Here is a 26577-nt window from a genome sequence, read left to right on the forward strand (position 1 = left end):
GGAGCCAGAGGGACACTGCAGACACTGCAGTGCACTGTGCGTGGTGTGCAAGGCAGAGACTCATGTCTCGCAACAGTCCTGTGTGTATGAGGAGCGTGGGAGGCCAGCTCAGATGCGGACACCTCACAGAACACTGCCGTTGCCCTGTGTGACTCCAGAACCAACCCCCAGTGTCTCTGTGAGGTTTCTGTAACCTCCCACCCCCTCACAAGCTCATTGCAGATGCCCCTCTCTGCTATGTCACACTACCCTGCCTTTCTGGACCAGGCCATCAAGCATTTGGATCAGAGAGATTTCTGGGGACTTGGAAAAAGCAGACAGCAAACTCGTCTTCAGGAAGGACAAGAAAAAGGACTGGGAGATTTGCAGTTGTCACCTCTGCCCATGGGAACGTGATGGAGAAAGTCCTGCCGCTGGTGAAGCCGTAGGGGAGGGCAGAGAAGGGAATGTGGTGAACCTGGATTTAGCAAGGCCTTTGCCATAGTCTCCTGGAGTCTCTCTTTAGCCACATTGCTGATATTCACACTGAAGAAGGGGATGAAGTTGGGGGGGGAGAAGTTGGCTGGACATTAGTGGTACAAAGTGCTCCTGCCAGCCAGTTACCAGCAGCATCCTTCAGTCATGGACACTTGGGCCAACACGTTTGACCCTTTTTTATCTCCCTTTATGATGGCATGGAGCACTTTTCCAAGTCATCATCTCATCAACATGAGTTATTCTTTAATTCAGTGACTTCTTCCCTTGGAGTTCTGCTTGAAGACGGAAGAGGTGGAGGAAGAAGAAAAAAGAAAAAAAAAAAGTTGGGAAATATCTTTTGGTAAATGTTTGCATAAGACTATTCACAGAAAAAGCATACATTGGTAGATAATCCTTGTCCACAGTGCTGTCAATAATAAATAAAATAAATAAATAAACAAATAAAATAATAATAATAAAAAACCTATGAGACTAAATCAAGAGAATTCATAGAAAAATAAAAAGCTGGTGGTGTTGCCATAAAAGACTCTTTCAGCTGTTACTTAGAGTCCTTTTACACACAGGTTCCCATTGTTTCCTAGATCTACTTTCATGGCTGGTTTCCATTCTCTATTCAGAGGTGGCCACTGCCTCCAGGATGCCCTGGGGTAGCCAAGGAACGCAGATGGGACAAGTGACATGAGGGAGCACTTTTGGAGCACAAGCTGAGGTGCATGAACTGAGGCTAGGCCCTACAGGGGCTGTACAGGGCTGCTAAGCACAGAATCATAGAACTGCTCATGTTGGAAGGGACCTTAAAGAGCCTGTGGTTCCATAAATTTCACATACACCCAAATCTCAAGCCTGTGCCACACCAGTGCTGGCCTAGGCCTTTTACTTCAGATGGAGGCCTTTTCCTGCAGCATATACCACGTTGGTCATGGCACAAAAATACAGTTTCTACACCAGAGATCTGGAGCCTCCTTCATGTGAGGCCGCATTTCAGTGTCCTTTGTGCTGCTTGCAGGGTTTTGTCTCATGGATGAACAGAATCCCAGAATCATCTAGGCTGGAAGAGACCTCCAAGATCACCTAGTCCAACCTCTGACCTACCACTAACAAGTCCTCCACTAAACCATATCACAAAGGATCACTAAGTATTCTGAAACTCAATACCATGTTTTTATTACTATTATTATTACTATCACTGTTATTATTACTTTGCCTCTGAAGCACAATCAGAGAATCAGAGAATCATATAATGGTAGAGTTGGAAAACACCTTGACAATCATCTAGTTCCAACCCCCCTGCCAGAGGCAGGGGCACCACCCCCTAGATCAGGTTCCTCAGGGCCTCATCTAACGCGGCCTTGAACACCCCCAAGGATGGAACATCCACAGCCTCAGCCACAGCATTCCACTCCCTGGAATGCAAGTCATCAAGCCCCATAGACTTGTACTTCTTGAGCTTCTTCAGGTGGCCTCAAACCTTCTCTTCACTTACAAGAGGTTGGAATTTGCACCCCCAGCCACCACCTATGGGTTCAGGGAAATGAAAGACTTGGGAAGCCTGACTGGCAGGGAAGACTGAAGAAAAGAAGTTGTTGAGTCCCTCAGCCTTTTCCATGTCTGTCATTACCAGTTCACCCTTCTCATCCATCACAGGGGGTACAATGTCCTTGGCCTTCCTTTTCTGAGCAAGGTACCTACAGAATCTCTTCCTGTTATTCTTTTAATCCCCTGCAAAGCTCAGTTCCATCTGTGCCTTGGTTTTCCTTATCCCATCCCTCCACATCAGAAACTGAAACGTGAGAGGGCCTGGGAAAAGTAGACTGGGATCCACAGAAGCCACTTGGGAAACAAAACTTGAAGGTCGGAAGCATGATTTTGTGGAGGTGCAGAGCTGAAGAGCATATTGTACAGGATGCTCCTAAAGACCCATGTGTCCTTTTTCCTCCTGACTACAATGCTACTTCCTTCTCAGGAATGGAGGAGCCAACAGAGGTGAGACAGATGCACTGAGATGTTAAATGTCATCAGAAAGCTGATTCCAACAAGATATGGGGAGGTCAGGAGCAGCAGTGAGATTATGGGGTGGGAAGAGGAGCATGGCCAGCAGAAATTAATGATTTCATAGAGGTAAGAGCATTCATGCAATGCCAGTAGTGCCGTAACACTGACTTAAAACAGTCACATATGGACCTTACCTTACTTGAAACAGTAATTTTATTCCCCAACCTAAATACTAATATAATACTCTGAAATGAAGCAGTTTTCTCTCTTGATTACCCTAATCCCTTCCGTTAACACTAACATTAAAATGCTCTATTTAACCCTAGACTTCTTAGCAGACCTAAAACATCCCTAAACCACAGAGCTTGTCCAGACCTTAACCACAGACCTGACACCACAAGCAGAACACCAAACACTTCCACTAAAACTCTGCTTAATCTCTAACCCAGAAAGTGAAAAAGAGGTATCGAGGAGACTAGAGTGAGCTCAGCTCTATCTCAGGATCTCATGGCCCAGCAGCAGGAATGTGACCGTGGCAGTGACTGTGAGGTCACCTCTGTCTCTGCACTTGATAGGGCAGCAGCAGGAACGTGTCACAGAAAGGGACTGGGAGGTCACTCCTCTCCAATATAGCTAACAGGTCAGCCTTGACTTCTCCCTGGGAGCTGCACTTTTTGGCTGACATCTGCCAGTGGCCGTGCTAGGCCAGCAGAAGGCACCTGCTTGGCATACTGACTGGGGGATCCCCTCTGCCTCCAGAGCCAGGAGGACCCTGACTGAAAGAAGGCCCCAACATGGGTTGTCCTGTCCCTTCTGCTTGAGTCCATGACTGGGCAGCAGGAGACACAAGGCTTGGCTGTGTGTAGCCAAGAAGCTGCAAGGCCAGCAGCATGCCCCTGGCTTGGAAGATGCTGGTGAGTATCTATGATTTGACCTTAGCTTCGTTTTTCAAGGAACATCTGGTGAGGGTTGATGAGACGGTGAAATGATGGAAATGCTGGGATGAGAGCAAGGTGGTGAACAGAGATGGGTGTCTGCAGACTTCCAGGAAATAGGACAAAGTGTGGGACAGCATATTAAATCATGCAGGGGAGAAGGCAGAGAGTGCTGGCAAGAATGGAAGGCACCAACAGCCCTGACACTTTGGCTAGAGCTTATGAGAAGATGACATATAGTCATTGCAATGCAGCCTCTTTGCTTCCTTGCAACCCTGTGCAGAGGCAGGATGGTGTCATACCACTGTTCTTCTCAGGCATCACACTGCCCACCACATTCCTCAGACCTCCAGGAAAAATCCTGAGCCAGACAGGGGGGTGCAGGATCTCCCCTCACAGTGGCTGGGGTCAGGCCTTGGCTCTTCTGCTTCACCAAAACCATGAAAGACCTTTCTCAGAACAGTGCTTTGCCTGTCTATAATCATGGCCTCCAATTATCTGCCCTAAGCAGTACCTGGGGAGGCCTTGTTAGTAACAGCCCTCAGTGGGGCCCATTCATACTCCAAGTCACTTCAGCTTTTCCTTTTGAGTTTGTTTTTTCGCACAGTTGCATCATTCTCCTCTCAGTACCCAAGTTTCATTGACTCAGCACCAAAACATACAATGGAACTCATTAAAACACAGAAACTCCTAAGCAGCCATGTCTCTCCCAACATTTTCTTCAAGTCTTCAAGACTTGATCAGCTAATTGGAGAGCTTTTCATGTTGTAGTTAAGGGGGAAGATTTCAAGGAGCATCTAATAAAAATCTTTCTAATAAAAATCTTTCTTCATTTTAAAGGCTGAATTTTGTTCCATTGCAGTTTAGAGCATCAAAAGCTGCCCCTAGGGAGCACGAGCGACCAGGAGCGCGGCGAACAGGGCGGGCAAACAGGGCGTGGCGCATCAGAAGGGAGTGGCGCGGCAGTTTGAGCAGCAGTTCGCGCAGGCAGGGCGCGCAGGTAGGGCAGAGCGCTCCCCCTACACACAAACAACACCTCCTTAACAACAGCCATAACTAGGTGATAGTGGTCGTCACCAGGCACGGCACGCTCTCCAGGAAGTCGGTACACACGCAGACCGACTACCCGTTAAAAAATGCAGCAGTTCAGGTCACCGGATGCAAGGAGTGTCTAAGCCTGTTGCCGCCATCGGCGGGAGGCAGAGAAACTGCGTGCGTGAGGTGCGAGCAGGTGGATGACCTGGTCCGCATGGTGGCGGAGCTCAAGGAGGAGGTGGAGAGGTTGAGGGCCATCAGGGAGTGTGAGCGGGAGATAGACTTCTGGAGTAACTCCCTGCAGGGCCTCAAGGGGAGGTGCCGAGGTGAGACTCCTCAAATGGGGGCGGACCCCCTGCCCTGTCCCTGTCGGGCAGAGGGAGGGGATCTGGGAGCTGAGGAGGAATGGAAACAGGTCCCTACTCGACATCGCAGGCGATGCCCTCCCCTTCCGGCCCCACCTTCCCAGGTGCCCTTACACAACAGGTTTGAGGCCCTAGAGATTGAGAGGCCGGTGTGTGAGGAAGAGGTAGCAAATGTTCCCAGGAGGATGCCTGGGGCGAGGAGGTCAACTCCGCGCCTCGGGACTGCCTCCACCAAGGAAGACAGGAGGGTTATTGTTGTTGGAGACTCGATTCTTAGGGGAACAGAGGGCCCTATTTGTTGGCCTGACCCTACCCGTAGGGAAGTCTGCTGTCTCCCTGGGGCCAGGGTCAGGGACGTTGCCAGGAAGCTTCCTAACCTGGTACGCCCCTCTGACTATTACCCCCTTTTGATAGTCCAGGCGGGCAGTGATAACATCGAAGAGAGAAGCCTCAAGGCTATCAAAAGGGACTTTAGGGGACTGGGTCGGTTAGTAGATGGAGCGGGAGTGCAGGTGGTATTTTCGTCCATCCCTACGGTGGCAGGGAGGGGTTCAGAGAGGACACGGAAAGCCCACCTGTTAAACACGTGGCTCCGGGACTGGTGCCAACGCAGAAATCTTGGGTTTTTTGATCATGGGGCACTTTACTCAGCACCTGGCCTGATGGCCGCAGACGGGTCCCTATCTTTTAGGGGAAAAAGGATCCTGGGCCAGGAGCTGGCAGGGCTCATTGAGAGGGCTTTAAACTAGGAAGGAAGGGGGATGGGGCTGAAGCTAGGATTGTTGGGGCTGTGCCAGGGGGAACAATGGCAAGGCCGGAGGATAAGGCAATGGCCCAGCTGAAGTGCATCTACACCAATGCACGCAGCATGGGTAACAAACAGGAGGAGCTGGAAGCCATCGTGCAGCAGGCAGGCTACGACTTGGTTGCCATCACGGAGACGTGGTGGGACCAGTCTCATGACTGGAGTGCTGCAATGCCTGGCTATAAGCTCTATAGAAGGGACAGGCAGCATAGAAGGGGTGGTGGTGTGGCTCTCTATATTAGAGAGTCTTTTGATGTTGTAGAACTCGAGGTTGGGAATGACAAGGTCGAGTCCCTTTGGGTTAGGATCGGCAGGGACAACAAGGCTAGTGTCCTGGTCGGGGTCTGCTATAGACCGCCGAACCAGGATGAGGAGACGGATGAGGAATTCTACAGGCAGCTGACAGAGGTTGCGAAATCGTCAGCTCTTGTACTTGTGGGGGACTTGAACTTCCCTGACATATCCTGGAAGCACAACACAGCCCAGAGAAAGCAGTCTAGGAGGTTTCTGGAGAGCGTGGAAGATAGCTTCCTGACGCAGCTGGTTAGTGAACCTACCAGAGGTGGTGCCCCGCTAGACCTTCTCCTCACAAACAGAGAAGGACTGGTGGAGGACGTGATCATCGGGAGCTGTCTTGGGCAGAGTGACCACGAAATGGTGGAGTTCACTATTCTTGGCGAGGCCAGGAAGGGGACCAGTAAAACCGCTGTATTGGACTTCCAGAGGGCTGACTTTGAGCTGCTCAGGACACTGGTTGGTGGAGTCCCTTGGGAGGTGGTTCTGAAGGGCAGAGGGGTCCAGGAAGGCTGGGCGCTCTTCAAGAGGGAAATCTTAATGGCGCAGGAACGGTCTGTCCCCACGTGCCCAAAGACGAGCTGGCGGGGAAGAAGACCGGCCTGGCTCAACAGAGAATTGTGGCTTGATCTTAGGAGAAAAAAGAGGGTTTATAATCTTTGGAAAAGTGGGCAGGCCACTAGGGAGGACTATAAGGATGTTGCGAGGCTGTGCAGGGACAAAATTAGGAAGGCCAAAGCTCATCTGGAGCTCAATCTGGCTACTGCCATTAAAGATAACAAAAAACGTTTCTATAAATACATCAACACAAAAAGGAGGACTAAGGAGAATCTCCATCCTTTACTGGATGTGGGGGAAAACTTAGTTACAAGAGATGAGGAAAAGGCGGAGGTGCTCAATGCCTTCTTTGCCTCAGTCTTTAGCGGCAATACCGGATGTTCTCTGGATACCCAGTACCCTGAGCTGGTGGAAGGGGATGGGGAGCAGGATGTGGCCCTCATTATCCATGAAGAACTGGTTGGTGACCTGCTACGGCACTTGGATGTGCACAAGTCGATGGGGCCGGATGGGATCCACCCAAGGGTACTGAGAGAACTGGCAGAGGAGCTGGCCAAGCCACTGTCCATCATTTATCAGCAGTCCTGGCTATCGGGGGAGGTCCCAGTTGACTGGCGGCTAGCAAATGTGACGCCCATCTACAAGAAGGGCCAGAGGGCAGACCCGGGAAACTACAGGCATGTCAGTTTGACCTCAGTGCCAGGGAAGCTCATGGAGCAGATCCTCCTGAGAGTTATCATGCGGCACTTGCAGGGCAAGCAGGCGATCAGGCCCAGTCAGCATGGGTTTATGAAAGGCAGATCTTGCTTGACGAACCTGATCTCCTTCTATGACAAAGTGATGCGCTGGGTGGACAAGGGAAAGGCTGTGGATGTGGTCTACCTTGACTTCAGCAAGGCTTTTGACACCGTCTCCCACAGCATTCTCCTCAAGAAACTGGCTGCTCTTGGCTTGGACTGGCGCACGCTTCGTTGGGTTAGAAACTGGCTGGATAGCCGGGCCCAAAGAGTCGTGGTGAATGGAGCCAAGTCCAGTTGGAGGCCAGTCACTAGTGGCGTCCCCCAGGGCTCGGTGCTGGGGCCGGTCCTCTTTAATATCTTCATCGATGATCTGGACGAGGGCATTGAGTGCACCCTCAGTAAGTTTGCAGATGACACCAACTTAGGTGCGCGTGTGTCGATCTGCTTGAGGAAAGGAAGGCTCTGCAGGAGGATCTGGATAGGCTGCACCGATGGGCTGAGGTCAACTGCATGAAGTTCAACAAGGCCAAGTGCCGGGTCCTGCACCTGGGGCGCAATAACCCCAAGCAGAGCTACAGGCTGGGAGATGAGTGGTTGGAGAGCTGCCAGGCAGAGAAGGACCTGGGAGTGATGGTGGATAGTCAGCTGAATATGAGCCAGCAGTGTGCTCAGGTGGCCAAGAAGGCCAACGGCATCCTGGCTTGCATAAGAAACAGTGTGACCAGCAGGGCTAGGGAGGTGATCGCCCCCCTGTACTCAGCTCTGGTGAGGCCGCACCTCGAGTACTGTGTTCAGTTTTGGGCCCCTCGCTACAAGAAGGACATCGAGGTGCTTGAGCGGGTACAGAGAAGGGCAACGAAGCTGGTGAGGGGCCTGGAGAACAAGTCCTACGAGGAGCGGCTGAGGGAGCTGGGCTTGTTCAGCCTGGAGAAGAGGAGGCTCAGGGGCGACCTTATCGCTCTCTATAGGTACCTCAAGGGAGGCTGTAGCGAGGTGGGGGTTGGCCTGTTCTCCCACGTGCCTGGTGACAGGACGAGGGGGAATGGGCTTAAGTTGAGCCAGGGGAGTTTTAGGTTAGATGTTAGGAAGAACTTCTTTACTGAAAGGGTTGTGAGGCATTGGAACAATCTGCCCAGGGAAGTGGTGGAGTCACCATCCCTGGAAGTCTTCAAAAGACGTTTAGGTGTAGAGCTTAGGGATATGGTTTAGTGGGGACTGTTAGCGTTAGGTCAGAGGTTGGACTCGATGATCTTGAGGTCTCTTCCAACCTAGAAATTCTGTGATATCTGTGAAGATGGTTTTGTTCGGTCTGGAGAAGAGAAGGCTCTGGGGAGACCTTAAAGAGCCCTTCCAGTACCAATAGGGGGCCTACAGGACAGCTGGGGACGGACTCTTCATCAGAGTGTCATGATAGGAGTAGCGGTAATGGTTTTAAACTGAAGGAGGGTAGATGTAGATTAGCTATTAGAAAGAAGTTCTTGACTTAAAGGGTGGTAAGGCAGCGGAACAGGCTGCCCAGGGAAGCTGTGGATGCCCCATCCCTGGAAGTATTCAAGACTAGGTTGGATGGGGCTTTGAGCAACCTGGTCTAGTGGAAGCCGACTCGATGATGGGGCAGAGTGAGAAGCAGAGAAGGCCTTGATGCTGTGCAAACACACTGCACTGCACTGACTACAGCTGTGGATGACCAACACTGCTTTGGTCACATATCAAAAACACAGTACCACAGGGGCTGCACTGCAGAAGAACTCTGCCCCAGCCAGAGACAGTGTCCCCACAATGGATAAGAAGCTCTGGAAGGAGCCAGGAAGGTGCTAATAAGCACCAGGACAATTGAGGAAGCCCAAAGGCCCTTCTGAAGGGTCACCGAGTGCCACCCGAGAGACAGTGCTGGGCAGTGGGGAGGGCTAGGAGAAACAATTGTGTGAAGTTTGTGAGAAACATAGAAATGTCACTGCCATTGCCCCATGGCTCCAAAAAATCATTCACTGGCCTCCTCTGTCAGGACATTGTGAGCCCAGTAGACAGCAGTGAATGGAGCCCGCAGAGCGTGAGCCTGTCCTATGTGGACTGACCAGAGCTCAAGTGCTCAATCTGGTGTGAGCAGGCAGAGGAGAGCTCTGCAACCTCAGGGCACGCAGCAGCCCCAGCAAAGGAGCCTGGCGAGTGATTCCTTGCAGCCTTGGGGCAATGGCAGTGACCCCATGAGCTGGGCCTGCTTCCCAGCTTGCCCAGCATGGCCCTGCTGAGTGCCCCATGCCCCGGGAACCCCGGCCCCCTCACCCTACAGAGCAGCACCACCAGCTGAGGCTGGGGCTGGGGCTGGGGCTGGGGCTGGGAGGTGCTTCCCCAGGTGTTTTCCAGGCCAGCTTCATGCACATGGCTTCTGGATGTGAGTGTGATCTTCGCTTAGAGCTACGATCTGAGAGACCACCAACAGGCACAGGGCAGGAGGTCCCTCCTGCCCAAGTACCTTACAGGACTGGCATGGAACTGGCTCCTCAGAGAGGCTGGGAGCCCATCATCAATGCTGCAAGGATCACAGCCAGATTACTTGTATGTGTGCAGGTCCTGGCCTCATAAGGGGGTGTTTTGTAGGTATGGTATTATGAAGTCAGTCGTGCTTCAGAAATTTTAGTCCAAACCCCTTTTCCATTATCTTTACGCTCTTGCTCAGCCTGATCCCTGCCCTTAACACTAGCATTAAAATGCTCTAATTAACTCTAGTATTCTTGCAGATCTAAACAAAATGTTAAACCAAAGAGCTTCCACATGCCCTAACCATAGACCTGAAATCCCAAGCAGAACATCAAACCCTCCTACTAAAAATTTGCTTAATCTCTAATCCAGAAAAGTTTGCCGTAGCCCCTAATGCCATAAACGAACACCTAACATCCAAAGCCTGTCTTCCTGTGCATTAACCTCCTCACCTTTAACCTTTTTCCTAACCTTTAAATTTAGGTTCGTTTTCCCTAGGGGCAAAGCAAGAACCGTGAGGCTGCTCTGCAGCCACATGGCATTCAAAGATGGATGTGAGGGGTCCTGGATCTGATCAGCTTGTGGGCCACAAGGAGGAGATGGGTGGGAATGCTCTGAGGAGCTCAGCTCTGCCTCAGGATCTCCTACCCCAGCAGGAGGAATGAGACTGTGGCAGGTCCTGGCAGGCTGCGTGGAGGCAACGAATGCCCTGGGCATAGTCGAAGTAACGGACTAGAATAACCAACAGAGTATAGAGTATAGAGCGGTCTAATACCACAGAATAGAGTAGCCAACAGAGGAGAGACAGGTACTCTGATATAATGACAGCCATCAGAAAGCTGATCCCAGTTAAATGACTGATATGGGGAGGTCAGGAGTAGCCTGGCCAAGAGAGATGTCAGATTGGGGTGTGGGAAGAAGTGAAGAGTTGCTTGGAAGCTTACTTTGTAGAGGTAAGAGGGTTCATGTAATGTTGATGTTGCTGTAAAACTGATTTCAAACAGTTTGTAGTGGTTTTACCGTGCTGGGCAGCTAAACCCCACAACCGCTCTCTCACTCCCCCTCCTTTAGATGAGGAGGGGGAGAAGTAAAGCAAAGAACAACTCACGGGTTGAGATAAGGATAATTTAATTAAAGGGAAATAATTAGAATAATTAAATAAAGACTACCATGAACTAAACAATTTAACTAAGGGGAAATAAAAGGGAAAGGGGAAAAAAGGGAGGAAAACAAACAAACAAAATAAATGAAGGCTATATGGAAGTGCAGAGGAAAGAAATTACTCTCTACTTCCCACAAATGAGCGATGATTGACCATGTCCTTGAAGCAAGGCCTCAACGCACGCAGCCGGTGTTCGAGAGGAGGACCGACGTCTTCTCAACGAGAGCCCACCCCTCCCCTCTTCTTCCTGTTTCCACCTTTTATTGCTGAGTGTGACACCACATGGTATGGAATATCCCTTTGATTGGTTTAGGTCAGCTGCCATAGTGATGTTTCTCTCCTCACTTTTTTGCCCACCCCCTAGGAGGGTTAGAGAAAGGCCCAATGCTGTGCCACTGCTGCTCAGCAGTAGACACAACACTGGTGTGATAACACTGCTGTTCCAGCTACAAGTACAGAGTACGGCACTGTATGGGCTGCTGCCGGGAAAGTTAACATTCCAGCCAGACCCAGTACACCAGGGTAATTTTTAATCCAGGGTAATTTTTCTCAAGTCCTCATGCATGCTTCAGTTTCCCACAGGCATCTTGGAAGCAGTGGCCACGTCTGTGTAGAAAACTTAAAGCAGCCCTGAAGGATATCTTCAGACAAAAGCTGACACCTCTGACATGACAACTCCTATCCAAACCCTCTTCCTTTTTGGGGCCTACCAGGTGCTTTGGAAGAGTGGATCTCACAGCCTACAGTGCAAAGCACGTGTCTTCTGCTGGCCTGTCACAGGCACTGGCAAATGTGAGCCTAATGGCAGAGATCTCAGCCAGGACTCAAGGGATGACCTGTCGGCTAACTTCAGAAAGAGCTCAACTCACAATCCTCTTTATGGACATTCACTTAGGACTGGATTAGGAATTTCTGAAGCACGACTGACCTCATAACAACAGACCTACAAAACACCCCCTTTTTGGGCCAGGACCTGCCCACCTAGAAGTAATCTGGCTGTGATCCTTGGAGCACTGCTGCTGGGCTCCCAGCCTCTCTGATGCACAGGAGCCATTTCTGTGCCAGTCTTGTAAGGTGTTAGGGCAGGAGAGTCCTTGCAGGCAATGCTCCAGCCCCGTGACTGTTGGTGGTCTCTGAGCTCCTTGCTCAGAGCACAGATCACACTCACATCCAGAAGCCCTGTGCCTGAAGCTGGCCTAGAAGACACTCAGGGAAACGCCCTCCCAGCCCAGACCCAGCCCCAGCCCCAGCCCCAGCTGGCAGTGCTGCTCTGCAGAGAAAGGGGGCTGTGGTGCCTGGGGCACGGGGGCACTCTGCAGGGCCATGCTGGGCAGGCTGGGAGGCAGACCAAGCTCATGGGGTCACTGCCATTGCCCCAGGGCTGCAAGGAATCCCTCACCAGGCTTCTTTGCTGGGGCTTTTGTGTGCCCTGGGGCTGCAGAGCTCTCCTCTGCCTGCTCACAGCAGACTGAGCACTTGAGCTCTGGTCAGTCCATCTTGGACTGACGAGAGTCCTGCTGGGTTGCCCTGCGAGGTGAGGAAGTCTGGCAGAAGCCCCTTGGAGTGTCATAACCTAGCTACCCCTGGTCAGATAAGAGAGGAGTGGCCAAGCCTCCTCCAGACCCTGCAGGGGGTGTAGCTGGGATATGGGACACTCCAGCTTTCAGATATCCAGCTCTGTCCGTGGCATCCTCCTGGGCTGCATGCTTCTCTCCCGCAGGATGCAGCTCTCTCCTGGCATCCTTGTGTTATCCAGCTGCCCAAGGAAAATACACCTCCATACTAACATCATGTCCATGCTGCTGGATGGCTGTCTGTGGGCAGCAGGAATGAGGCCTCTGCAGCCCTATCTAGGAGGGAAGAGCTGAGATCCTGATCAGTCCCCTGGAGAAAAGGTGAAGATTCTGTTCAGCTGCACTTGGAGTGGGGCTTCTCTGCTCTCAGCTGTCTCCTGTTTCTTCTCAGGGCAGCACCTGAGAGGGATGGTCCTGTAGCTCATAGAGGGGTAGCCCAGGGCAGCAGAGAGCAGGACTGATGGGAAGAGCTGCTCTGCTCAGTTTTCCCCAGTGGACAAGTCCTTTGCCTCTTGGCACCCACAGGATATCACCTGGAGTGTGGAAGTAATGTCAGGGAGTTCCACCATTCAATACCTCTCCTATGTGTTATACGGGCAACTAGGATAAAATAAAGTGAGGAAAATAGTTGCAGCTTTGCTCCACAATCAGCTCAGTTGTTTGCAACACTACTGCAAAGCTCATTGGTCTGACATTTTTCTGACTTTGAGTTATCCACCCTTCTGTTTTATTTCCTATTTTCCTCAGAGACGTCTGTTCTAATATTGCTCTGTCTTCTCCTCTTCAACAGACAAGCAAGTAGAAAGTCAGAGAATGCCCAACATCAGCTCTGTGAGCGAGTTCCTCCTGCTGGCATTCGCAGACACGCGTGAGCTGCAGCTCCTGCACTTTGCGCTCTTCCTGGGCATCTACCTGGCTGCCCTCCTGGGCAACAGCCTCATCCTCAGCGCTGTAGCCTGCCACCACCACCTCCACACCCCCATGTACTTCTTCCTCCTCAACCTCGCCCTCCTCGACCTGGGCTGCATCTCCACCACTCTGCCCAAAGCCATGGCCAATGCCTTCTGGGACACCAGGGCCATCTCCTATCAAGGATGTGCTGCACAGGTCTTCTTTTTTGTCTTCTTGGCTGGAGCAGAATATTACCTTCTCACTGTCATGGCGTATGACCGCTACGTTGCCATCTGCAAGCCCCTGCACTACGGGAGCCTCGTGGGCAGCAGAGCTTGTGCCCAGATGGCAGCAGCTGCCTGGGGCAGTGGCTTTCTCAATGCTGTCCTGCACACGGCCAATACATTTTCCCTGCCCCTCTGTCGAGGCAATGCTGTGGACCAGTTCTTCTGTGAAATCCCCCACATCCTCAAGCTCTCCTGCTCAGATGCCTACCTCAGGGAAGTTGGGTTTCTTCTGGTTAGTGCCTGTTATAGGTCTTGTTTTTTTTTTTTTTGTTTTCATTGTGCTGTCCTACGTGCAGATCTTCAGGGCAGTGCTGAGGATGCCCTCTGAGCAGGGTCAGCACAAAGCCTTTTCCACGTGCCTCCCTCACCTGGCTGTGGTCTCCCTGTATCTCAGCACTGCCACGTTTTCCTACCTGAAGCCCCCCTCCATCTCCTTTCCATCCCTGGACCTGGTGGTGGCATTTCTATACTCGGTGGTGCCTTCAGCAGTGAACCCCATCATTTACAGCATGAGGAAAAAGAGCTCAAGGAGGCACTGAGGATGTTATTGCAATATTCAGTATTACAGAGAGGAACCTGTCTTCTGCATCTGATTCCCTGAAATATACGTGGACAAGGCAGAAACATCTTCGTTCATATATTTCAAAAATTGTTCATTCTTTTCAATATTATTCCAATATGCTAAATGTTTTTAATCTTTTTATTTTATAAATTTAAGATATTTCTATTCCTCTTCTACCTTTTCTTTTAACCCAAAGACCTCATGTAGAGGTGCTGCTAAGCTCTTTGTAACTAACTAAATAAAGGAACCAGCAGGTAGTCAGTTTCTGTGGATCTCATTTCTCATACACTCTTCTCAGATACAGCAGTGGTTGTGGGGTGAAGATCCCTGTTGCAACGTGCTGGAAAGCCCTGGTGTCCTCCTTTGGGGCTGCCCTTTCTGCCCTGGCAGGCACGCCCTCCCTTCAGTCTTTGAGTCAGGGTCGCCACTTTCTTGGACCCACGAACACTTGGACCCACGAGCAGCAGGACATGGGCGTTTTGGTGCTGGTCACTCTTCTCTTCCACACTGCTGTCTTGTAGCACCACTGAATGAGAACTGGCCTTCCAGCTAGCACCCCTAGGAGTACGGCTTTCAAAAGTGAGGTGGAGGAAGCACTGAAGAAGCAGCCTGATCTGATGTGAAAGTTCTCCCTGCTCAGAGCAGATCTTAGCACTGGAAACCTCCAGAGGTCCTTTATGACTCTAATCCTGAAGGAAAAAGGGGCAGGAGAGTGGAGGCAGGGGGAGAGAACACTGCTATGGCAGAGGTGTTGCTGACATTTCTAATCCCTGCTTCATGTTGTCCTCAGGGTTACATCATGAACGAGTTCATCCCCAGAGGATCCTCTGCCCATGAGCACCCAGTGTCCAGATGGTTTGAAGACACTGTAGAGAAGTTCTCAGAAACAGTGCCAGGCTCTGCAGAGTGATAGGTTCACTGAGACTGGAGGGGACCTCCAAAGCCCATCTAGCCACCCCCACTAGCCACGCATGGGCACCTGCACCAGGCAGCCCAGGCCCGTTTCCAGTTGGGTTTGTTGTATCTCCAGTTGAGGAGGACTCCCCCACTTTTGGGGAAACCTGATTGAGTGCTTGGTATTGGAAACATGATCCAGTTCTTGATATTACTCACAGTAAAAGTGTTTTCCTGTGTGCAGTTCCCATGTCTTGTCCAATCACTGGACATTGCTGAGACTGTCAGAGGAAAAGATCTGATAGCATATCCATGTCTCACAGACAGCTCATAGCAGCAGACAGAGATGAACTAGACATGTTTTCTTGGTATTAGAACCAAAATGGTCACCGAGGCCTCTGTATTCAGTAAAAAGAGATCAAGGATGAGAACAGGAAGTTCATAAAAAGCCACCAGGACAAGGGCCATTTTCTGCCCCTGCAGGAGACTGACCCTGGGCAAGGCCCAGCTTGGGAAGCAGCTGTGTTGGACGTACTTAGTGGGCAGTGAGCTGGGCAGGAGGCAGCCATGTGCCCTGGGAGCACAGGAGGGAAGGCTGAGGGGCACCTCACCGCAGCCTGCCAGGAGCTGCAGAGATGTCAGGAAGAGCCCCCGCGGGGCCAGGCTGTGCCCTGTGATGTGCAGGGAGCCCTCCTCTTGCCATGCTGCGTGCGCTGGCTGCAGCAGCAGGGACCCCCAGCCAGGCCGTACATGGGGCATGGGGCTCTGCCACCCACCTGGCCCCGGGTTTGGCTCCTTGTCTTTGCTGGGCCCCACCTTCCACACTCAGATGTGTCCCTTGGCTGTCGGCTCCCTTTCCACTGCCCTGTGGGAATACCAAGCCGGGGTGGACAGGTTACCATTAGGTGTGCTGGTGCTTGTGTAATTCACATGGGTGATGGCATAAATGCTGGTTCCTTCACCAGTGATGCACATCCTTCTTCATGTTAGGCCAAACTCAACGTCCTTCTCTCTGCTTTTCCTCATGGATGAACTGGATTAGGTCTCCTTGATTATTCTGAGGCACAATGCAATGCTCTTTGCCTTCTGCTACTCCAGCACAATATGGGTGACTTTCCCTTACTCTGCACATTGACCTCACGGGTCATTCCACACTTTTTGCTTTCAAATCCTTAGTTGGACGGGGGCCATTTGCAAAGTGGGGCAAGCTGATGGGTTCTGCCTCAGCCATTTGAAGCATGCTATACTTGAGTTTTTCAGCCTGAGTTTGCTAAAGATGACCCAGGAAGGTCATCAACAGATGTTCAAGTGTCTAGTTTAAGTAAGGGAGAGTATCTCAGGTTTCCAGTGGCCATTTCAGATCTAGGTCAATCCAAGGAACCCACTGAAGAAGAGGTTTGTCTTTGAAGGGGTGTTCCTGTGCTGGACTGAGCTGCAGTTACAGGGACAAAGACCACTGCTGGCAGTGGAGGTGCCCTGGGAACTCCACCATGCTCCACCTGATTTTCCCAAAGGGTTCCTGCCTCCTGCAGGTCTTTTCTGACATCTGCCAGTCCAAGGAAGTGCCTGAAACACAACGGGGTCACTGGAGGTTTTCCCTGGTTGCTTACGGTCAGAGAGCTGAATGTCTGAACCCAGCTTCCTGTCTGGACCTATGCACTTCCCATCATTCTCCTGGTTTGCCCTCCCCTTTCTCTTTAATCATTCAGACCACTCTCACCAACCCAGTTGCTGCTTTGAGTTTCAGTGAGTTCAAGGTCGCCCATCTCTCAGCAGTCCTTCTAATGGTTTCCTTAGTAAGACCCTCATCGTTTATCATTGAATTAGTATGTTATGGATTAATATTAACACAATTATCTGAAATTTCCTATTACTCACTGAAAAATACATCATGTACAGTCATCCTTTTGGGAAGGTAAACATCACTGGAGGCAACAAAATTAAGAACTTGAGCTTTGTTTTTTTGAAAATTGCAGCATGATTTCCTGTTGTTTGTTTTGAAATAGGAAAAACCCTGCTCTTCCCACCTAAGCAGGGCTTCAAAGGTCAAATCCTAGACCAATACCTATAGCAGAATGATGCTCTAAACTGAAACAGAACAAAATTCAGCCTTTAAAATGAAGAAAGATTTTTATTAGATGCTCCTTGAAATCTTCCCCCTTAACTACAACATGAAAGCTCTCCAATTAGCTGATCGAATCTTGAATACTTGAAGAAAACGGTGGGAGAGATATGGCTCCTTAGGAATTACTGTGTTTTAATGAGTTCCATGGTGTATTTTGGTGCTGAGTCAAAGAAACTTGGGTACTGAGAGGAGAATGATGCAACTGTGCGAATAAGCAAATTCAAAAGGAAAAGCTGAAGTGACTTGGAGTATTAATGGGCCCCACTGAGAGCTGTTACTAACAAAGACTCCCCAGGGACATGTTAGGACAGATAATTGGAGGCCATGGTTACAGACAGGCAAAGCACCGTGCAGAGAAAAGTCTTGGTTGGTTTTAGTGAAGCAGAACAGCCAAGGCCTGACCCCAGCCACTGTGAGGGGAGATCCTGCACCCCCCTGTCTGGCTCAGGACTTTTCCTGGGGGTCTGAGGAATGTGGTGGGTAGTGTGATGCCATGAGAAGAACACTGGTATGACCCCTCCCTGCCTCTGCACAGGGTTGCAAAGAAGCAAAGAGGCTGCATTGCAATGAGTATATCTCATTTATTCATAAGCTCTAGCCAAAGCGTCAGAACTGTTGGGGCCTTCCCTTTTTACCAGCAACCTCTGCCTTCTCCTCTGCATGCTTTCCTATGCTGTCCCACACTTTGTCCTATTTCCTGGAGGTCTTCAGATAGCCATCTCTGTTCACCACCTTGCTCTCATCCCAGCATTTCCATCATTTCACCAGTTTCTCATCAACCCTCACCAGCTGCTCCTTGAAACACAAAGCTATGGTCTGATCATAGACACTCACCAGCATCTTCCAAGACATGGACCTGGTGCTGGCCTTGCAGCTTCTTGACACAGCCAAGCCTTGTGCCTGCTGCTGCCCACTCATGGACTCAAGCAGAAGGGACAGGACAACCCATGTTGGGGCCTTCTTTCTGCCTGGGTCCTCCTGGCTCTGGAGGCAGAGGGGATCCCCCAGTCAGCATGCCAATCAGGTGCCTTCTGCTGGCCTAGCAGGGACACTGCCAGCTGTCAGCCCAAAAGTGCAGATCCCAGGGAGAAAACAAGGGTGACCTGCAACCTCCAAACACATGTGACCTCACAGTCCCTTTCCGTGACACGTTCCTGCTGCTGCCCTATCAGCTGCAGAGACAAAAGTGACCTCACAGTCACTGCCACAGTCATATTTCTCCTGCTGGGGCAGGAGATCCTGAGGCAGAGCTGAGCTTCTCAGAGCATTCCCACCCATCTCCTCCTTGTGGCCCACAAGCTGATCAGATCCAAGGCCCCTCAAATTCATTTGGAGTTAGGGTTTTGTATAGGTCTCTTAAGCAGTTTTCTAGTGTTAAATATGCCATTTAAGTACTAGTATTAAGGGCGGAGGTCAGAGTGATTGAGAGAGTAAGAGCTAGGATGAATCAATTATTGGCTGAGTTTTGTCTTCTAGGGGTACGCTGAGGTCACTCATTAGAGTAGTGGATTCCTGTCAGGGTGCTGAGTAGCATTTAGGCGTAGGAATTAACTTTACAGGTTGAAGCTGGGGAATAGCCTTGTATGACTATTTTAAGTCACAGTTACATCTGCATCAGCATAATCTGAACCGTCTTACCTCTACAAAATCCTTAATTTTGGCTGGCCAAGCCCCTATTTCCTCCTCTCAGTCTCACATCTCTCCTGGCCAGGCTTCTCCTGATTTCCCCATATCAATTATCTTTTTAGGGGCATGCTTATGATGCCTTTCATGATCTTAGACTATGTGTCAGTTCTCTGTTGGCTACTCTATTTTGGAGAAATGTGGCACTTAAGACACGATGGAAAAGGACACAAATGTCCATCAGAGCACCCTGCACAATGTGCCCAGCAGCTCTGCAGTGCCACAAAAGCGTGGTTCCTGCCTACAAGTTTCCTTTCCAGAATGGCTCCTATGGCTCCAGGGTAACTTTTCCCAGGCACTCACTTCCCCAGGCCACACCACTCTTGCCCGCAGGCCCCATGTGTCTCTCCAACCCTCCCTTCTTCCCCTGCAGTAGTGGCACCTCAGCGCAGCAGGTTGGTGCATCTCCAGGCTCAGGGGTGTTTCCTGAGGGCCTGCCCCATGTGGGGAGTGTTGGGGAGGAAGAGAGCAAGGTCATCTCCTGGGGCATGGCTGAGCACAGCCCAGCCATCCTGCACCAAGGACAGGTCCCTGCTCCCAGGCTGAGGCACACATGCAAGGTGGACACTTCTCCATCATTCCAGCTTCACGCAGGGACCTTCAGCCCTGCCCCAGTCCCAGGAGTGACCTCATCCTCCTACTCCATCCACAGACAGCTGCTAAAGCCCTGAGTGTCTCTGTTTCTCAACAGCTATCACCCAAGTCTTTCTCTTGGCCCTCCCCTCTGCCCAGCACTGCCTCTCAGGTGACTCAGTGACACTTCAGAAGGGCCTCTGGGCTTCCTCAATTATTCTGGTACTTATTAGCACATTTCTGCCTCTTTCCAGAGCTCAGAGGGAGCCTTCTTGTTCATCAGGGGCCCTATACTGGCTGGGATGGAGTTATTCTCTGCAGAGCAGCCCCTGAGGTGCTGTGTTTTGGATATGTGACCAGAGCAGTGCTGGTAACCCACAGCGCTGGTCGCTGTTTTTGAGCAGTGTTTGCAGAGCATCAGGGCCTTCTGTGGCTCACAATTTGTGAGTTTTACTTACTTTTGCTATTCTGCCTCCAATTCTTCATGAAGAAGAGAAAGCAGGTGGCTGATAGGTGTTTATCTGTTGGGTGCATGGAGCAAGGAAGTGTCCGTGGTGCCAGGAGTTTGAGGTCTGTGAAGCTGCAGGAGCCCTGCTCTCTTGCCTGGCAGATCCCCAGCACACAGTGCCTGTGCCCCGCAGGACCAGCCCCGCTCCCCAGGCCAGCACAAGAGGCCTGGCCCAGCCACAGAGCAGCCTGCCCCGAGCAGGGGCCTGCACAAAGAGCTTTCCCTTTGCCCTTTCCCCATCAGTGTAGGCCCAGCAATGCTGCCCTGCTCTTCCCCAGGGCCATCCCTGCTCCCAGAGAGGGCCCAGGGCACTGTGTCTGTGCTAGCCTGGCTGGCCATTGCTGCTTCCCTCCCTGTGCTCCCTCAGGGCCCCAAGCTGGCAGTGCTGCTGTGAGAGCCAGGGGCTCTGGTGACCTGGGACCCCACGCATCTTCGCCCTGCCCATGCTGCTCAGGGTGGGCATCAGACCCAACTCCATGGGGATCTCTGCTGCTGAGCCCCTTTCCACCTGCCCTGATGGCTCAGCAGCACAGGGCAGTGCTGGGCAGGGCCATGGGGTGTTTCTGAGGGCACAAAGGGCAGGCGAGTGCTGCACCAGACCTGGTCCATGAGGCCTCAAAAAGGTTATCCTCAATTACTCTACACTCTTAGGGGCCTTTGTCCTCTGGCTCTTCATGCACCACTCCCGGTATGGCAGAGCTGTCCTTACCCCATGGACTCCTCAGATTCCCCTTTTTCTTTACCAAACTCTTCTTTGGAAGGCCATTAATTTTATGAGGTTCTAATCCCTACCAACTCAGCATTGCATGTTCTCCCTGCAGAACCCCTGACATCTCCTGGCAGCTCCAGATTCCTCTCCAGGCTGACAGTGGCCATGAACCCCACTGCAGGGGGGCAGTGCCATGCAGATGAGTCCAAGACCAGTTGTTGTCAGGTGCTGCCATAAAGCTCTTGGTCCGGCCTTTGGTCTCTCACAGACTGTCCTTGCACTTCAAGTCTATGTTCTTCACTCCAGGAGGTCCCAAATAAAACCCCATTTGTTGCTGTGGTGCTAGCAGGGAGGCAGCTGTGACTCAGGGCTGCACAGTGCCTGCTGCTGCCTGTAGCTACAGGAAAGCCACAGCAGAGACAATAGGACTGTCACCAAGGTACAGGAGATATCAGGACTTACCCAGAAAAAAGGAAGCACAATGTGGAAGCCAAAAGAGAGCAGCAGGGAAAAGGCCACATCCTGCTGCTGGCCATGGCCATGGCTCCAGGGAAGCAGCAGCCCCGACCCGAAGGCAGCAGAGAGGCAGAGCCCAGCGGGCAGTGAGGGGCAGCCCCGAGGGCCACCGGGGCTGCTCCTGCATGTGGCAGCTGGGCTCTTGGTCCTGAGCCCCTCCTGCATGCTGGGGCTGCTCCCCCAGCTCCAGAGGAGATGGGAAGAGAGGGATACTGAGACCAATCAGGTTCTGACAGCTTCTCAATTGTCATTATCTACAAGGCAGGCATGGTTGTACAGGTACATGAGATATTTGTGAGGAATAGAAAAAAAAATTGAGAGATATGAAAATAAAGATACCATTATTAAATTAAAATCTAAAGATGCAGTATAATATATTACAAAATAAGTATAACAAAAAAATATTCTAACAATTTTATAGAAAAATGGTGAGTTCTGACTGGATTGGGGGCTTCAATATTACTGATGAAGAAGCATGTATCCAAAGAGTTTCTACAAGGCATCCTTGAGCTGCTGGTTCCCCATGCTGTAGATGAGGGGGTTCAGAGTTGCAGGAAAGACTGAGTACACAACAGCCACAGCCAGACCCAGGGACAAGGAGGAGATGGAGGGGGGCTTCAGGTAGGCAAATATGGCAGTGCTGACAAACAGGGAGACCACGGCCAGGTGAGGGAGGCATGTGGAAAAAGCTTTGTGCCGGCCCTGCTTAGAGGGCATCCTCAGCACTGCCCTGAAAATCTGCACATAGGGTAGCACAATGAAAACAAAACTAAGATAGGCTAAAGAAACACTCACTACAATAAACCCAACGTCCCTGAGGAATTACTTTGAGCAGGAGAGCTTGAGAATCTGGGGGATTTCACAGAAGATCTGGTCCACAGCATTGCCGTGGCAGAGGGGCAGGGAAAATGTGTTGGCCGTGTGCAGGACAGCATTGAGAAAGCCACTGCCCCAGGCAGCTGCTGCCATCTGGGCACAAGCTCTGCTGTCCAGGAGGCTCCCGTAGTGCAGGGGCTTGCAGATGGCAATGTAGCGGTCGTAGGCCATGACAGTGAGCAGCCCCTGTTCCCAGTGCCACTCTCAGTCAACACCAGCCAGAGCTCAAGCAGGACATTCAATAATAGAACATCTGCTTTTTAAAACTCCAAACTGTTTTAGAAGGTTAGTTTGGTTGGCTTTTACAGTGTCACCCTCGCCTCCTGTCAGCCCCTGCCCACTCAGGCTCCTGGTACAAATGTGGCCCTGCACCAACACCACTGCTCGTGCTGCCTTTTCTGCCTCACCCTGTCCTCTCCCTTGACTCCTTGTCTCTGCTGGGCCCCACGTTCCACACCCTTTGTTGTCACTACCCTGTCCCCCGCCCAGCAGGATGGCAGAGCCAGAGCAGGACATGGTAGGGTTAGTCCCCGTAGTGCCCATGCAGAGCGCTTGTGGCAAAATGGGAGCTGAGAGATCAGGTTCTGTGGTGCAGAGGAGGTCCCATGCAGAAAAGATGAGGTTAAACAGCAACTTTGCGGGGACGGGGACGGGGGGTCTTTATCTTGGTCTAGCAAGGGAGGCTTCTGGCCATAAAGGGCCAAGGGATGGGTCAACCACAACTTCTCTGGGCAACCTGTTCCAGTGACAACCAGCCCTAAAGGAACCAGCTGGCTCAGGAAACGCCCCTGTAGGCCATGATCCCCCAGTGTGCAGCAGAACGTGCCCACCTGCAGCTGATTGCCTCAGTGAGTCCTGGCCCAGTCCCAGGGCAGCTGTCACCAAGCATGTCCCTGGAGAAGAGCAAGGGAGCATTGCTGTGCCTGCAGGGAGGCAGAGGGGAGAAAGAGCAAGATGTCTGTGTAGCCACCTGCCCGGGGCAGGGTGCACTGGGGCTGGGCCAGGACTCTTGCTCTGGCCTGGGCAGAAAGACTGGCCTGGAGGGACACAGGCTGAGTGACACCAGAGAGTTACACACTGAAGTGCGAGTGGGATGAATTATTACAAGAAATTTCCACTCAAAAAGAGTGGATAGGCATTGGAACAGGTTTCCCAGGGAGATGGAAGAGTCAATGTTCCTGGGGGTTTTGAAGGAAAGGTTGGGAGTATTATCTGGAAACATGGTTTGTGGGTAATATTGGTGGTTGGGGAACGGTAGGACTAGATGGTGTTGGAGGGCAACACCATAATGATTCTTTTACAGCCATCATGATTCTATGATTTTTGTGGGCAACATTAGGAGAATTAAAGCTACTTTAAAAGCAAACAAAGAAAAGAATACTAACCAAAAGTAAAAAAAAAACAGAAGCAAGAATAAGCCCAACCAGAAAAGCAAGAGAAGACAGAAGTAATGTGATGTCACATAACGAGTCACACGCAAAAATTTAGCAGATTGTTGCTTTTGAAACATATCTAGTCATTAATTTCCTGAGTGCAACTTTGAGCTCCTGGTTCCTCATGCTGTAGATTAGTGGATTCAGTGTGGGAGGTATCACCGTGTACAGAAACGAAACCACCAGGTCCAGGACTGGGAGGGACACAGAGGGGGGCTTCAGGTAGACAAACATGAGTGTGCTGAGGAACAGGGAGATGGAAGCGAGGTGAGGGAGGCACGTGGAAAAGGCTTTGTGCCGGCCCTGCTCAGAGGGCATCCTCAGCACAGCCCTGAAGATGTGTATGTAGGATAAAGCAATAAAAGAAAAGCATCCAATACCAAAAAAGGCACTAACCACAAGAAGCCCTACTTCCCTTGGGTAGGAGTTCAAGCAGGAAAGTTTAAGGATGTAGGGGATTTCACAGAAGAACTGGTCCACAGCGTTGCCGTGGCAGAGAGGCAGGGAAAATGTATTGGCAGTTTCCATGAGAGCATTGAGAAAGCCACTGCCCCAGGCAGCTGCTGCCATCTGGGCACAAGCTCTGCTGCCCACGAGGCTCCCGTAGTGCAAGGGCTTGCAGATGGCAACGTAGCGGTCGTAGGCCATGACTGTGAGAAGATAAAATTCTGCTGATATGAAGAAGAGAAACAGAAATACCTGTGCAGCACAGCCTTGATAGGAGATGGTCCTGGTGTCCCAGAGGGCATTGGCCATGGCTTTGGGCAGAGTGGTGGAGATGCAGCCCACATCGAGGAGGGCGAGGTTGAGGAGGAAGAAGTACATGGGGGTGTGGAGGCGGTGGTTGTGGGCTATGGCACTGAGGATGAGGCCGTTGCCCAGGAGGGCAGCCAGGTAGATGCCCAGGAAGAGCACGAAGTGCAGGAGCTGCAGCTCGCGCGTGTCTGCGAATGCCAGCAGGAGGAACTCGGTGATGGAGCTGCTGTTACACATTTATTGCCCCTGGGCAAAGTAGTCTGTCCAAAAGAAGAAATGACATTGTAAAATTGAAGGACTTCTTTGACCAAAATACATTACATGTCTCATAGAACAGTCACACACAACACAATCTTTCACATTTCTTTCACTGGAAGAGCTTTCTGTAGCTGCCTGGCTTACCTCTGCTTGGTGCTCTGAGGGTGCCACAAGAGGCAGGGAGCTGTGCTGTGGGCTCTGCAGCAGTTAGTCCTGGGCTACAGCAACAGGTAAAAGGGAACCTGGAGCGATCTGTGAAGTCCACAGGTCACAGACATGAGGAGAAGGTCAAATAATTCCCTAAGAAACAACAAAGGTGATGTCAGTACTGTCTCTGTGCTGAGGTGTGTAAGGTGCCTCAGAACAACAGCAATGCTCAAGGAGCCTTAGTCTCTACTACAGATGTTCCAACTCCGTGACCATCCTTCTGCCTCAGCACATGGGCAGGAAAATGAAGCAGATTCTAAAAAGTGCACTGCCTTCAGGTAGCTCTTGCCGGGCGGTTCTGCAATGCAGTGCCCTGGGGAGGTGCGGGGCTGTGAGCAGCCTGCCCCAGGCAGCAGGCTCTGGGCAGCAGCAGGACCCTGGCCTGCCGTGCCCTGCCATGCCGGGGGGGCTCCTTCCACCCACAGCTTCTCCCCGCAGCCCCTGGGCAGCTCCCCGGGCAGGCTGAGTGCTGAGCCTGGCAGGCAGCAGAGGCCCTGCCCCAGCACACAGCCCCTGGGGCACAGCAGGGACCCTGCTCTGCTCCACAGCCCTGGGCACCCCTGCAGCTGCCCTGCAGCACCTTCTCCACACGCACAAGCCACGAGAGGAATCCTGGCAGCTCCTGGACATGCAGAGACATCCCAAATCCAGGAGCCGCTTCCAGGAATCTGCCCTGCACCATCCTGCAGCCAGAGACTTACCCTGGGCAGAGCTGTAAAGGTTTCTCCTGCACTGAGCTCTCCTCTGCCCACAGCCTCCAGGCTGCCTGGAATCTCTTTCTGCCTGGGTGCCTGCGGTCAGAGCCCCCAGCCCTGCTGCGCTGTGCAGAGGAGCTGCTCCTGGGCACAGCTGTCTCTCTGTACCAGGGCCCTCTTGCCACGAGCTCTCTCTGTCCCACAAGCCTGGCCCAGCTCAGCAGCACAGCACCAGCCCAAGACACTGCAATCAACCCTCTGGGGGCTTTGCTGATGAGCCCATGAACCTCAGGCACTCACAGACAATTGAAGACATCTCTCCAGAAGTCCAAGTTTCCTGCAGTGTCCCCCTGAGGGCCAGCACTGACACAGCCTCCCTTGGAGCTCGTTAGAGCAGAACCCTGGAGGCAGTGAGGACAAGGAGACAAAGGCAATGTGAAGATGACGCTGATGTGTGGACAAATTGGATGTATTTCACCAAGCTCAAGGGCCAGACCTTGACCCATGTCCCCTGGGAAGGGAGATCCTTGCCCTTCACACCTTGCTCAGGGCTCTTTGTGGGGCAGTAGCAGATGGGGATGTGCATGGCCAAGTGCAGGAGAATGGTACGACCCCTGCCTGGTTCATGGGTGCATGCACAGAGATAATGAGGACCTTGTGCTCATTCATCATATCATCAAGATATCTCTTCACAGGCCTCAGTGGCACTGAGTTTCAGTCAGGCCTCAGTGTTGGGACTTTCAGCCTTGGTAGAACCCTTGCTCCTCTCCACACCAGGCTGTCCTAGGGACTCCCAGACTTTCACCTCTTTACCAGCTAGTTGTAGGCACTTGTCCGTGTGGTGTCACACTGGGTCTGAGCTGAGTATGATAACTCAGATCTTCTTGGTGGCCATGGTCCTCATAAGGCAGCTCTGTAGGAAGCTGGCCTGGTTCCTGGTGAGCAGGTACCACTGCTTGTATGCACTGCACTGATGTTTCATGCAGTCAGGTGTTAATGTCTGTACACAGATGGTTCAACCTTTGTATGATTGTGTTGTCTCTGACAAGACAACAGCAGCAGGAGTTGCAGGAAAGTTTGGATAACACAGGAGTAACCAGTTGAATGCAATTGCAGCACAGTGTCACAGAAGCACAGGATGTGGAAGGTTGCCAGGTTCTACCTCTTCTGTGCTTCCTTATCATGCAAG

The 26577-nt window shown here is 51.6% G+C and overlaps 1 protein-coding gene and 1 long non-coding RNA gene across 2 annotated transcripts in view; both read right to left on the bottom strand.

Annotated features, from left to right (window-relative positions):
- The window catches only part of LOC311427923, a 235641-nt gene that overhangs the window by 61980 nt on the left and 147084 nt on the right, over positions 1–26577 (bottom strand). The gene's annotated exons all lie outside the window — the stretch shown is intronic.
- On the bottom strand, positions 21656–24465 carry LOC311427960 (olfactory receptor 14C36-like; the record flags this gene model as incomplete). Its single annotated transcript, XM_084539536.1, has 2 exons — positions 21656–21957; positions 23865–24465. 2 exons carry the CDS (start codon positions 24463–24465, stop codon positions 21656–21658), a joined length of 903 nt encoding a protein of 300 aa, XP_084395662.1.

The sequence above is a fragment of the Aythya ferina genome, assembly GCF_964211825.1.
Source record: "Aythya ferina genome assembly, contig: HAP1_SCAFFOLD_29, whole genome shotgun sequence".
Taxonomy (NCBI): domain Eukaryota; kingdom Metazoa; phylum Chordata; class Aves; order Anseriformes; family Anatidae; genus Aythya; species Aythya ferina.